Source organism: Pristis pectinata, chromosome 2, assembly GCF_009764475.1.
Source record: "Pristis pectinata isolate sPriPec2 chromosome 2, sPriPec2.1.pri, whole genome shotgun sequence".
Lineage (NCBI taxonomy): Eukaryota > Metazoa > Chordata > Chondrichthyes > Rhinopristiformes > Pristidae > Pristis > Pristis pectinata.
In genome coordinates this window covers 61,510,708-61,522,508 of record NC_067406.1, presented here as the reverse complement: position 1 = coordinate 61,522,508, position 11,801 = coordinate 61,510,708, and the positions used below count along the sequence as shown (strand labels likewise).

Here is an 11,801-nt window from a genome sequence, read left to right as displayed (position 1 = left end):
CACTGAGTTTATTCAAGACAGACATTGATACAGATTTTTGAATGTTAAGAGAATTAAATTATATTGGTTAGGACAAGAAGAGGCACAGCTAAAGAGCTGCTGCCTCACAGATCTGGTGGCATGGGTTTAATCTTGACCATTGGTGCTGTCTGTGAAGTTTGCATGTGGTTTCCTCCCAAGTTCCCACCCCACCCAACCAACCCCACACCTCCCAACCCAACCAACCTACCCACCCCACCAATCAACCCCCACACCCCCCAACCCAACCAACACACCCACCCCACCAATCAACCCCCAACCAACCACCCCCTCACCACACTTAGCAGCTGGTTGCCCGAGGCCCCAAGCCCTGGACCCGGAACCAATCCCGGGAGAGCCGTGCGACCGCCGGCCTGGTGCTGACTGAAGCCAACAGACCGCGCCCCCGCCCAAATATGCTCTGCTTTCCCTCGTTCCGCTGACGGGTCGGTGGACTCTGACACGGGATATGACGGCAGGTGGAAGCCGGCCTTCTCCGTCTTCGCCTCTCTCGGTGCCCCCGGGCGGGGACCGCTTCCTCTTCTCCAGCCTCGCCCCCGCCGTTGCAACATGGTCGCCGGGCTCGGCCTGGGGATTTTGGCCATCGCCTGGCTCGTCTTTGCCGCGATGTTTCTGGCCTTTCTGATTTTTCGCGATATATGGTCGGGTTCGGGTATCTGCTGCGTTTTATTGAAGGACTTCGTGTGCTACGGTAAAACCAAACAGAATTTCTTCCGGCGGCCTCGCTGGCTCCAGCGCCAAGACCTCCCGAAAAGGTAAAGAGCAGCAGCTGGCGAGGCTTCGCAGCTCAGTTAGCTCAAGGCCTTTGTGTTTCTTTTTCCGATGTGATTGGAGATGACAAGGTTCCCCACAAACCTGCCGACAGCTCAGGGATCCGCCTAAGAGTTGAGCAATCGGCCAGGCTGCTGCTTTCGTTTAGTACTGAGGGGCTCTTCCTCCTGCTCAGGCAGTCCCTCCTTGATCGAGGATGACTTGCTCCCCCCTCCCTTCCAGTGGGAGTTCTGAGGTGGCTGATGAGGCCAAGGTGGGAACCACAAACTCTTCCACAGATGGTACAGGTGGGTGGGTAGTTTGTGAGATGGCACGATGTTCCATGCCCAACATAGGAACTTCCCTGTGCTCCCAGTGCGTGGACTTTACGTTTGTAATATCATCCCAAATGCTCTTTCTCCACTTTGAGTGATCATGGGCCAGAGGCTCCCTGTGGTCAGTGGGGACATTGCACATCTTCAAGGGAGCTCTGAGTACATCCTTAGATCTTTTTGTTTGTCTGCCTGGTATTCTCCTCCCATGATGGAGTTTGGAATAGTGTGTCCATTTCAAGAAGCTGGTGTCGGGCATGCAGATGATGTTCCGTGCCCAACATAGTTGACAGAGAGTAACCAGGTCCTCAATGTTGGAGAAGCTGGCCTGGGGCAGGCATGGTAGTGTAGTGGTTGGCACAACATTATTACAGCGCCAGCGACCTGGATTCAATTCTGGCCGCTGTCTGTAAGGAGTTTGTACATTCTCCCTGTGACTGCGTGGGTTTCCTCCGGGTGCTCCGGTTACCTTCCACATTCCAAAGACGTGCGGGTTAGGAAGTTGTGGGCATGCTAAGTTGGCGCCGGAAGCGTGGCAACACTTTCAGGCTGCCACCAGAACATTATCAGTAACATAAAAAGATGCATTTCACTGTGTGTTTCAATGTACATGTGACTAATAAAGAAATCATATCCTAATGTTGGTTTGCTTATCCTTCCAGTGAACTTGGAGGATTTTGCAGGGTTATACTTTGGTTTCAATGCATGCACCAACCCAGGAAGCTTTGGATGATGCCAGAGAAGATGTACTCCAGATCTGAAATAATTCTGGTCTGCATCCCAAAGGGAGGCAAACTGGTCCCTTGGGTAACTTCTATGCCAGAGTGGGAAGGGATGCAACCCTCTAGTGATCAGCAAGGAAGGAGCAGGGCAAACTAACTCCAATGGGGTCCTGATGCAGGGTCTTGACCCAAAACATTGCCTCCACTTATGCTGCTTGACCCATTGAGTACTTCCAGCAGTTTGTTTTTGCTCCACATTCCAGCAGCTGCACTCTCTTGTTTCTCCAGTGGGATCCTTCTCTTTGCAGAGTGCTCAGACCATAGTTTTATCACAATGAATACCCTATTTCATCAGCAGAACCAGCACAAGGACAAACTGCTGGAAGAACTCAGTGGGTCAAACAGTATCCATGGAAGCAAATGGAAGGTTGGTATTTTGTGTTGATACCCTGCATCAGGACCACGTTGGAGTTAGTCTGCCCTATTCCTTCCTTGGCAACATGCTCGGTCCAAACACTAGTACCTGTTAGATAATATCATGGCTAAAACAAGGAATCACAAGGCTGTTTATGTCATCCATGCCATGATAGACATTGATGACTGCTGGACTGACCACCCTCTAATCTGCTCTGTTAACCCTCCATCAACCCAGACTCAGAACATCAAGGCCAAGGGAAGCATTGCCACAAGAAGATCACTGTTGAAGATCTTAGGGAGTGCTGCACCATCAGAGGTGCCTTCTCTGGGAGGAAAGATTAAATGGAGGCTTGGTTCACACTTTCAAATTTGCATTAAGGACCACGGTTCACTTCCGGGAATTCCTTCAACCAACCTTGCCAATAGTTATTATCTGGCCACATAGCTCAGTGCTGTTATGAGATCATCATAGAAAATACATGGAAAACTCAGATGACTAGAGGTTCCAGTGGGGAATAACAGCCCTGGTTCTTTATTTAGCCCTGTATTGTGATTTTGTAGTCTAAAGGCTTGTGTTATTTTTAACAAGACCAATAGATACTTCTTTGTTGGACAATTTCGGGTTCTTTTATGAAAACAAAATGCTGGAGATACTTGGGTCAGGCAGCATCTGAGGAGAGAGAAGTGGGATTAACATTTCAGGTTAATGATCTTTCATCAATTTGGAAAAGTGTGAAGTGTATGTTTTAAGTTGTTGAGGAGATGTTTGGGATTTTGGAGAGAACAAAGGAAATGGCTGTGTTGGGATGAAGACCAGCATTGTCCAGGACAAATACTGTGCGTGCTACTTTGAAGCAGTTGTTAGTCATAGCTGATCTGTATGAAGGAGTGTAAACAGAGGGAGATGAGTGAGGGCAGTAGAGAGAAATAAAATGCTGCACCTCTCTTAGACAGGCAATGATGAGATCTGGAATGTAGCACTGGGGAGAAGTTATTGGTGAGTAGGTGCTGCTTGATCACACTGATGATGACGCCTTCCATCATTTTGTTGAATGTAAACTTGAGTATAATTTTACAAATGTGCACAAGTGTGGAGTTTGCACATTCTCTCCAGGACTATGTGGATTCTTCTGAATGATCTGGTTTCCATCCACAGGTAGGTTAATTGACCAGTGTAACTTGCCTGTTAGTGCGTGTTAATAGCAAAAATATAATCAAGGGGGATTCATAAGCATATTTGAAAGAGAGCAAGTTAAAGTGGGGGCATGGAAATGAGGAGGGGGTAATGGAACTAATGGGATTGCTCTCTGGGGACTTTGCATGGCCCAATGAGCCGAATGGCCTCATTCTGTATTGTTCTAACTATAGAATAAGTTACAACAGTCTGTTTATTTGGGCTGTATAAATGGACCCTTTCCACAGAATTAAGACCAGGCAATAGTACAGAAGTGTGTTGTGAAGTATTCTACAACATAATTAGGCTTTAATTCCGATTCTTGTCTGTGCTGCACCTGAACTGAAAGCATTGAGGTTAAAAGTTATTCAAAATGCTTGATTTTTTTTAAAGTATGCTTTCCTCCCTTTTAACTTTAACAAGATAGATGCAATAGACATAGAACGGTACAGTACAGTACAGGCCCTTCGGCCCACAATGTTGTGCCAACCTATATAAACCTACTGTACGATCAGTCTAACCCTTCCATCCTACACAGCCCATAATCCTCCATTTTTCTTACACCCGTGTGCCTATCTGAGAGTCTTTTAAATGTCCCTATTGTATCAGCCCCTACCACCAACCCCGGCAGTGCGTTCCAGGCACCAACCACTCTCTGTGTAAAAACAAAAAACCTACGTCTGACATCTCCCCTAAACTTTCCTCCTCTGACCTTAAGCTGATGTCATCTGGATCCATGCAGCCAAGTCTCCATGGATCCCATGTCTCATGACTTTATGGATGAGTGTACCATGGGGAGCCTTGTCAAATGCCTTATACAAAGTCCATACAAAGTCCTTATACAAAGTCCATATACCGCTCTACCTTCATCAATTTGTTTTGTCACTTCCTCAGAAAAACTCTATTAGGTTCATAAGACACAACCTTCCCCTCACAAAGCCATGCTGACTATTCCTAATAAGACTATGCTTCTCCAAATGCTCATAAATCTTGTCCCTCAGAATCCTCTCCAATAACTTGCCCACCATTGATATATGACTCACTGGTCTATACTTCCCAGGATTATCCCTTTTACCTTTCTTGAACAAGGGAACAACAGTTGTCATCCTCCAATCCACTGGTACCACTCCTGTAGCCAGGGTGGATGCAAATATCATTGTCAATGCCCCAGCAATCTCTTCCCTCTCTTCCTGTAGTGACCTGGGGTATATCCCATCCAGCCCCAGGACTTTTCTATCATAATGTTTATCAGAAGCTCCAATGCTGCCTCTTTCTTAACCTCAACATGCTTCAGCACATTAACCTGTTCTACGCTGACCTCACATTCGTCAAAGTCTCTCTCCCTAGTGAACACTGAAGCAAAGTATTCATTGAGGACCTCCCCTATCTCCTCTGCTTCCAGGCAAATGTTTCCACTTTTATCCCTGAGCAGTCTTACCCTCACCGTAGTCATCCTCCTGTACTTCATGTATGTGTAGAATGCCTTGGGGTTTTCCTTAATCCTAGTCGCCAAGGCTTTCTCATGTCCCCTTCTAGCTCTCCTAAGTCCCTTCTTAAGTTCCTTCCTGGCTACTTTACAATTTTCAAGACCCCTGATTGATTTTTGCTTCCTAAACCTTAAGTATACTTCCTTCTTCCTCTTGACTAAATGTTTCCCCTCTCTTGTCAACCACGGTTCCTTCACCCTACCATCCTTTCCCTGTCTCAGTGGGACAAACCTATCCAGAACCCCATGCAAGTGTTCCTTAAACAGCCTCCACATTTCTGCTGTGCATTTCCCTGAGAGCATCTGTTCCCAAGTTCCTACCTAATACCATCACAATTAGCCCTCCCTCAACTAAAAACTTTCCCATATCGTCTGCTCTTATCCTTGTCCATGGCTTTGCCATAAGTAAGGGAGTTGTGATCAATATCTCTGAAATGCTCACCCACCGAGAGGTCTGTCATCTGACCAGGTTCATTGCCAAGTACTAGATCCAGTATGGCCTCTCCTGTAGTCTGCCTATCCACATATTGTGTCAGGAATCCTTCCTGGACACACCTAACAAATTCTGCCCCATCTAAACCTTTTGCACTAAGGAGGTGCCAATCAATATTAGGGAAGTTGAAGTCACCCATGACAACAACCCTGTTGTTTTTGCACCTTTCCAAAATCTGCCTCCCGATCTGCTCCTCAGTGTCCCGGAGGCTATTGGGGGGCCTATAGAATACACCCAATGGAGTGATTGCTCCCTAAAATAACAAGGCAATATAGCTATTCCTAAAACAGGGTAAAACGTGTAACTTGTTTCAAAGCATAATATGGTATGGAACTGATCAGTGTTACAGTTCTTGGCACTGAATTGGCAGCATTACTGAGACAGTCTGTATACAGTGGTTCAAGAAGGTGGCTCACAACCACCTGGCAATCAGGATAGGCAATTAATGCTGGCCTTGCCATGTTATGTCCACATCTTGAAAATGCATGACCATTGTGGAAATAAATAAATCTAACTTACCAATATGAATTTTTATCTAAGTCAGTTTTCATTCCTCAGAACAAATTACACCATTCCAAGGTAAAGCAAAGTTTAAGATGATGTTGCCTCTGAAACCAGGTGCAAAACTCCAAAAATGCCCCATTCCACTTAATATCAGTTCTGTGAGTACAGAAATTTGTCGAAAAAAAAGAATGTTCTTGGAGACAGTTATGGTTAATAGGATGACAGTGCTTTTATTTTTTAATTTTATTTTTGCAGATGGTTTTCTCATTTCTATGTGGTTTCAGCGATCTGGAATAGTTTTCTACTTGTAATTATTTGCCGAAGTCTGTTTTTTGGTGAGCCTTTCCCAGTATGGCTTCAAAGACTGCTTAGTTTTCTTTCTGGAAGTGTATTACACTTAAAGCCTGGTAAGTATTATGTTTTCACTTTCTACACAAGATAAGAGCAAATTATTGAGATATGTATGAACAGGAATGATTATTTCTCATCGCTAGTGCAGCGCCACGTGAGAAGAAATAATTGTTCCCATGGAGCTGTATCCTTTTGAAACAAGATTCCATGCACTCAAATAAAATTCAGTGGTAGTGAAACATAAAGTTGATCTATTTGATATTATAATCTATCCGACACTTAATAAGCAAGTATAACTTCATGGTAGTTTCAATAGAATTATAGTTAAGCAAACATTAAGACATTTGTACAGAAATGAATAAATCAGATGTCTGCATCTGATATCATTCCTGAAGGTTGATAATGTTGATCCCAAAAGAATTTTAAAAAACTTGTATTCATAAAGTGCCTTTTATGAACCTGGGACTTATGAAGTACTTTCCAAGTGCAGATACTGTTATAACATCTGGAAGTGATGTCCTACAAATATTAATTAAATAATTGACTTGATCTTATGATTTTTTAAAAAATTAACATATCTGTGTTATGCTCTTTCTTCAGAGCTGGGAAAATGTTAAAATACTGATGAAAGGTTATCATTCTAAGTACTATCTATATTTCTCCATCCATCTGTGCTGAGTAACCTGTTGAGTATGTCTTGTTTTTTCTGTTTTAACTACTATTGGAGAAATACAAATATGGGCAGTAGTTATTAGTGATTATTTAAAACATGCATTCTTTTAAAGTTTTAGTATTTCTTTTTCAGGTGATGAATTGTCTGTCCTCCTGGTTCAAATGATGTTGTGTGTGCAAGGTGTTCGACGCCTCATAGAGTGTATCTTCATCTCTGTGTTTTAAAATGGCAGCATTCATCCAGTACAGTATTGTTGGGGTCTGGTTTATTATGTGCTTGTGGGTTTAACGGTGCATTGTGAAGGACTCCGTCTTGGAACAAAAGGTAGGTTTTATTTGCATAATTTAAATATATAGGCAGCTTATATTTAGTTGACCAGTTACACCAAAAGATATGAGTTATGAAACAAAATAGCTATCTTCTGAGCATAAGGAATAAATACTTTAAGCCTACATAGCATTGGCTGTCCTTGTACCACCTCGGCATTACTGCTTTTATTATCCCTAGAATTGACTGTTCTTTTTTTTCGGCTTCCCATTTCCACCCTCATTACCTGAGCTTATCCAAAACTCTGCTGCTTGTATCGTAGCTTACATAAATTTTGGCAAGTAAACCTATTCTCATTTATTGTTGGTTCAGCTGCACCTCAGCTTTGATTTGAGAACTCTCCATGTCTGTTCTGCAGCCTTTACAAATGGACATTTATCTATTTGCAAATTTGTAAATCTGAGGTTTTCTTACCATACATCATGTGATAGGACACAATTTCATGGGCAGTGATGAAATTTGGGTGGCCATATGTCTGGCAGGAGTTTTTGATGCCCTATTGAGTAGGGAAACCCATTGTTCATGAGCAATCTTATAATTACTGGATTTATTTTTTTCCTCAATTTGTTTGAAACTAGTTATATAACATAGGCAGTCCTCTAATGCTTTGAAGCCAGATCTGTAGTTGAGGGGATTTGGAAGATTGTGGCAAACATCCAGTTTACCATAGTTTTAGGAAGGCTCCTTTCCTTGGTAAACTGAGCCAAAATCCTCATTTACTAACACAAATGCATTCCGCCAACAGATCTCCATTTTAGATCCTAATAACATTTTATTAATTATAAACTTAAAGTATTGTTATGAACAGAGGGAATTCTTCAAGATACCTATATGGTACATAGCAAGCATAGCAACAATAAATACAGTACTTTATTGGGCACAACTGTTTTTGATGATAGCTATTGCTATTTTTAATATCACTTCTTATGAATGTTTTAATGATTATGTATCCTGAAATCTACAGCCTTTGAGTTGCTTATTGTTACTTTTATTGCAACATCACTTTTTATTCCTCTAATAAGGTAACAGAGTTTGAGGAAGATGGTGCAGTTATGTATGGGGACTTCGAAAAGGCTTTCATGAAGTACTTTTTTACAAAATAGCAGCCCAAGGAATAAAGAGCATTGCCAACAAGGGTAAAAAAAATTGCATAAGAAACAGAAAGCAATATATACTCTGGTTCCCCATTAGCACTCATGGTTCTGGAGTTCAAACACATGTGTAGGTATCCCACTGTACATTTATTTAAAAAAAAGACATCTGTTTGGCTGTGCACTGCTGTTCCACCATTACAACAACACTTCCATTAGCACTCAGAATAATTTCTCAGGAATGACAACGCAAATGGAATTTTCACTAAAAGGGGTCATTATGAGCATCGTATATTAAAGAGATTAGTTGCTCTGCCATGAACCCCTACCTTCCCACTGCTGTGCCTGTAACCTGGTTGGGGGCTCAGCCCTCCATTGACTCTTTGGCAGCTATGAAATGGAAATTAGATTGATATTTCATTTGCAGGGCCATGGACGAAGGGCAATGGGGATGAGCAAGTTGGATAGCCCTTTTAAGAAGCTGGCACAGGCATGATTGACCAAATCATGTCCTTCGTTGCTGCAACATTCTATGATACTATTCTAATTGTTATTGGTTTATATGCTGTGTTAAAGGAAATGGGATAGAAAGAGAAATTTCTGTTAGATCATAACATTAGAAGAAATTAGGTTATGCTATTATTTTAATTTTGGATGTCCAGCAAAATGAAAGTAATACAGATTAAAGGTCATGTCCTGATTTGATTTTGAGCACGCCTGATTTTATCGTATATGAGAATCAAATCAGAACATGATCCCTAAGTTGTGTATATATATGTAAATTCGATCAGGAAGCCATTATATACAGCTTTGAGTTTTTCACTGATGTAGCTGTACTTCAAAAATGTCCATTTGGACAGGTTTATGTTGCTCAGCATTTTAATTTTAGAGAACTGACTCTACTTGGACAGTGAAGCTGCTTCACTAAGCCAAGACAATCTGGGTCTGAATTAGATGGATGTATTTAAAATGTGTGCAAGCATCTTGTTAACCTTTTACCTTATTGTGTAGTATACACTATTCGTGACCTGATTGCACAAGGACAGTGGTACCATATAGCTGGAATAGTGCTGTTTTTGTGGGCAACAATTCATCACCACAGGAGTCATAAGATCCTAGCCAATCTGAGGAAAAACAAATCGGGTGAGAGCTTTTTCCATTATACATTGTTTGCATAAATAAATCAATGGTGTGTGAACCTACCAGCTGATGCATAACCACAATTTAGCAAATTGACATGGGGCCAGAATGTAGCATGTGAAAACCTGCTATTTAATATCCTAAAAATGTTACTCAGAATGCTCTTTCAGTTGAGAAATGTGTCATTTATGCTGGTGGTCTTGATATAATTATTCATTGACCTGACTTGAGTAGAAGGTTTAAAGGGAGATTGTTTTTTTAACTGAAAGTGAGTGGGATGCAGGATGTGTTTCAACCCCATATGGCAATTGGACGGTCGCTACTATGGGACAGTTTGCCTCTAAGGATTAGGTTTCTCTCCTTCATTGTAGTTAAGCGACAATTATTTACTGACTTTGTTGCATCTCCTTTCATCTATTAAGATGTAGGATGGTTTTCTTCATATTCTCTCTATCTTTGTTTCTTTAATGATTTTTAATGCAGCATGGTTTAATAGGATTCCTTCAGGACTTTGTCCATGTGTCATACTTCAGTTGTAAACATAATCAGAATCAGGTTTATTATCACTGACATATGTCATGAAATTTGTTGTTTTGTGCAGTAATATAGTGCAGGTACAAAATGAATAAATAGTGCAAAAGAGAAATAACGAGGTAGTTTTCATGGACCATTCAGAAATCTGATGCTGGAGGGGAAGAAGCTGCTCCTAAAACATTGAGCATGGTTCTTCAGGCTCCTGTAACCTCTTCCCGAGGGTGGTAACGCGAAGAGGATATGTCCCAGATGGTGAGGGTCCTTGATGATGATGCTGCCTTCCTGAAGCACTGCCTCTTGAAGATGTTCATCAGTGGCGGGGAGGGTTGTGCCCGTGATGGAGCTGACTGAGTCTGCAACCTTCTGCAGCCTCTTTTGATCCTGTGCATTGGAGCCTCCATACAAGGCGGTGATGGGACCAGTCAGAATGCTCCCCACTGTACATCTGTAGAAAGTTGCAAGGGTCTTTGGTGACGTACCAAATTGGTAGTTTGTCATTGCACAAAGAGCATCACAGACAAGCGAAATTCAATACTTATGCAAAGATAGTTTCCAGCACCTTCCAGTCTATGATTATCTGCACTGGAAGCCCAACCAGTCTTGCAACATAGATCAATTATGCTGGCTCAGCTTTCACTTCTCACTAGGATCTGTTAATTCAGCAGAGTGTGTAAATGGATTCTGGCCTTCTGGTATATTTTGTATTGTACCAGATTAGATGGTATCTTCGTTCACAATGTTTTCAAATTTAATTAAATATGTCACTGGATCACACCTGATTTTTGAAAATAATGTCCTCCTGAGGTTATAATTCAATTTTGCTATATTTATTTTTCTTAGTGTGCCTCTTTCCTTTCCAATATTCTGGCTGAGGAATGTAAGTGGTTAAGGTTCATAATTAATAGTAGGTTGCACATTGATTTTACTGTTGCCAGATGATAAATGCTTGAGAATATTTTCCTTCCAAAAAGCCAGGTTTCAATGTATGTTCTACCTCCACTCTACTATCACTATCCTCCACCCCCATCTTTCCCCATGTCATTATTTCTGATGTGGATAGTAATTAAGTATTCGTACAGTTTTATTTAAATCCTATTGAAATGTGTATGCAAGAAATGATCAACTATTTGGTTACACATTTCCCTTTTAATTAATTAACTGTTTCTGTTCATATATAGGCGAAGTGATCAACCACAGGCATAGCATCCCATATGGTGACTGGTTTGAGGTAGTTTCTTGTCCACATTATTTGGCTGAACTGCTGATCTACTTTGCTTTAAGCATGACCTTTAAAGGACGACACCTTACATGGTGGTTTGTTGTATTGTATGTATTATTCAGCCATGCACTGATGGCAGCTCTATCCCATGAATTCTATGTAAAAATTTTGACGATTACCCCAAAAACGCAAAGCATTCATACCTTTTGTATTTTAAATTTTCGTTAAAATATACTACATCTTTCATACTTCAAGGTGTCTTGAGTTTTTTATTGTATTTGATCCTTCAATACTCACTGAAGTTAATTTGAATGCATATTATACTTTTTTTTCCCCAGAGGTAGACTTATGTCATGAATGAATGACGAAGATCTTTTTAATGCCTGAATTTTTGAAATGTGAACTTTAAAGAAAATGAGTTATAGATACAAATGACGAGTTAATTTCTTACATGATGAAAATCTTCAAAGGAAGCAGTTCCACTGTTTTAATTGCAATGAGTTTTTGAATCAATCCCTAGTTTTAGGAATCCTTATAGCTGTCTTCCTT

At 41.3% G+C, this 11,801-nt stretch overlaps 1 protein-coding gene across 1 annotated transcript; it reads left to right on the top strand.

The window, feature by feature from the left end:
• Nucleotides 1-319: 319 nt before the first annotated feature.
• On the top strand, nucleotides 320-11,469 carry srd5a3 (steroid 5 alpha-reductase 3). Its single transcript, XM_052040251.1, is given in 6 exon segments — nucleotides 320-794; nucleotides 6,173-6,324; nucleotides 7,074-7,265; nucleotides 9,371-9,502; nucleotides 11,212-11,413; nucleotides 11,415-11,469. Coding segments are annotated over 6 exon segments (939 nt in total). The 5' UTR covers nucleotides 320-588.
• Nucleotides 11,470-11,801: the final 332 nt, after the last annotated feature.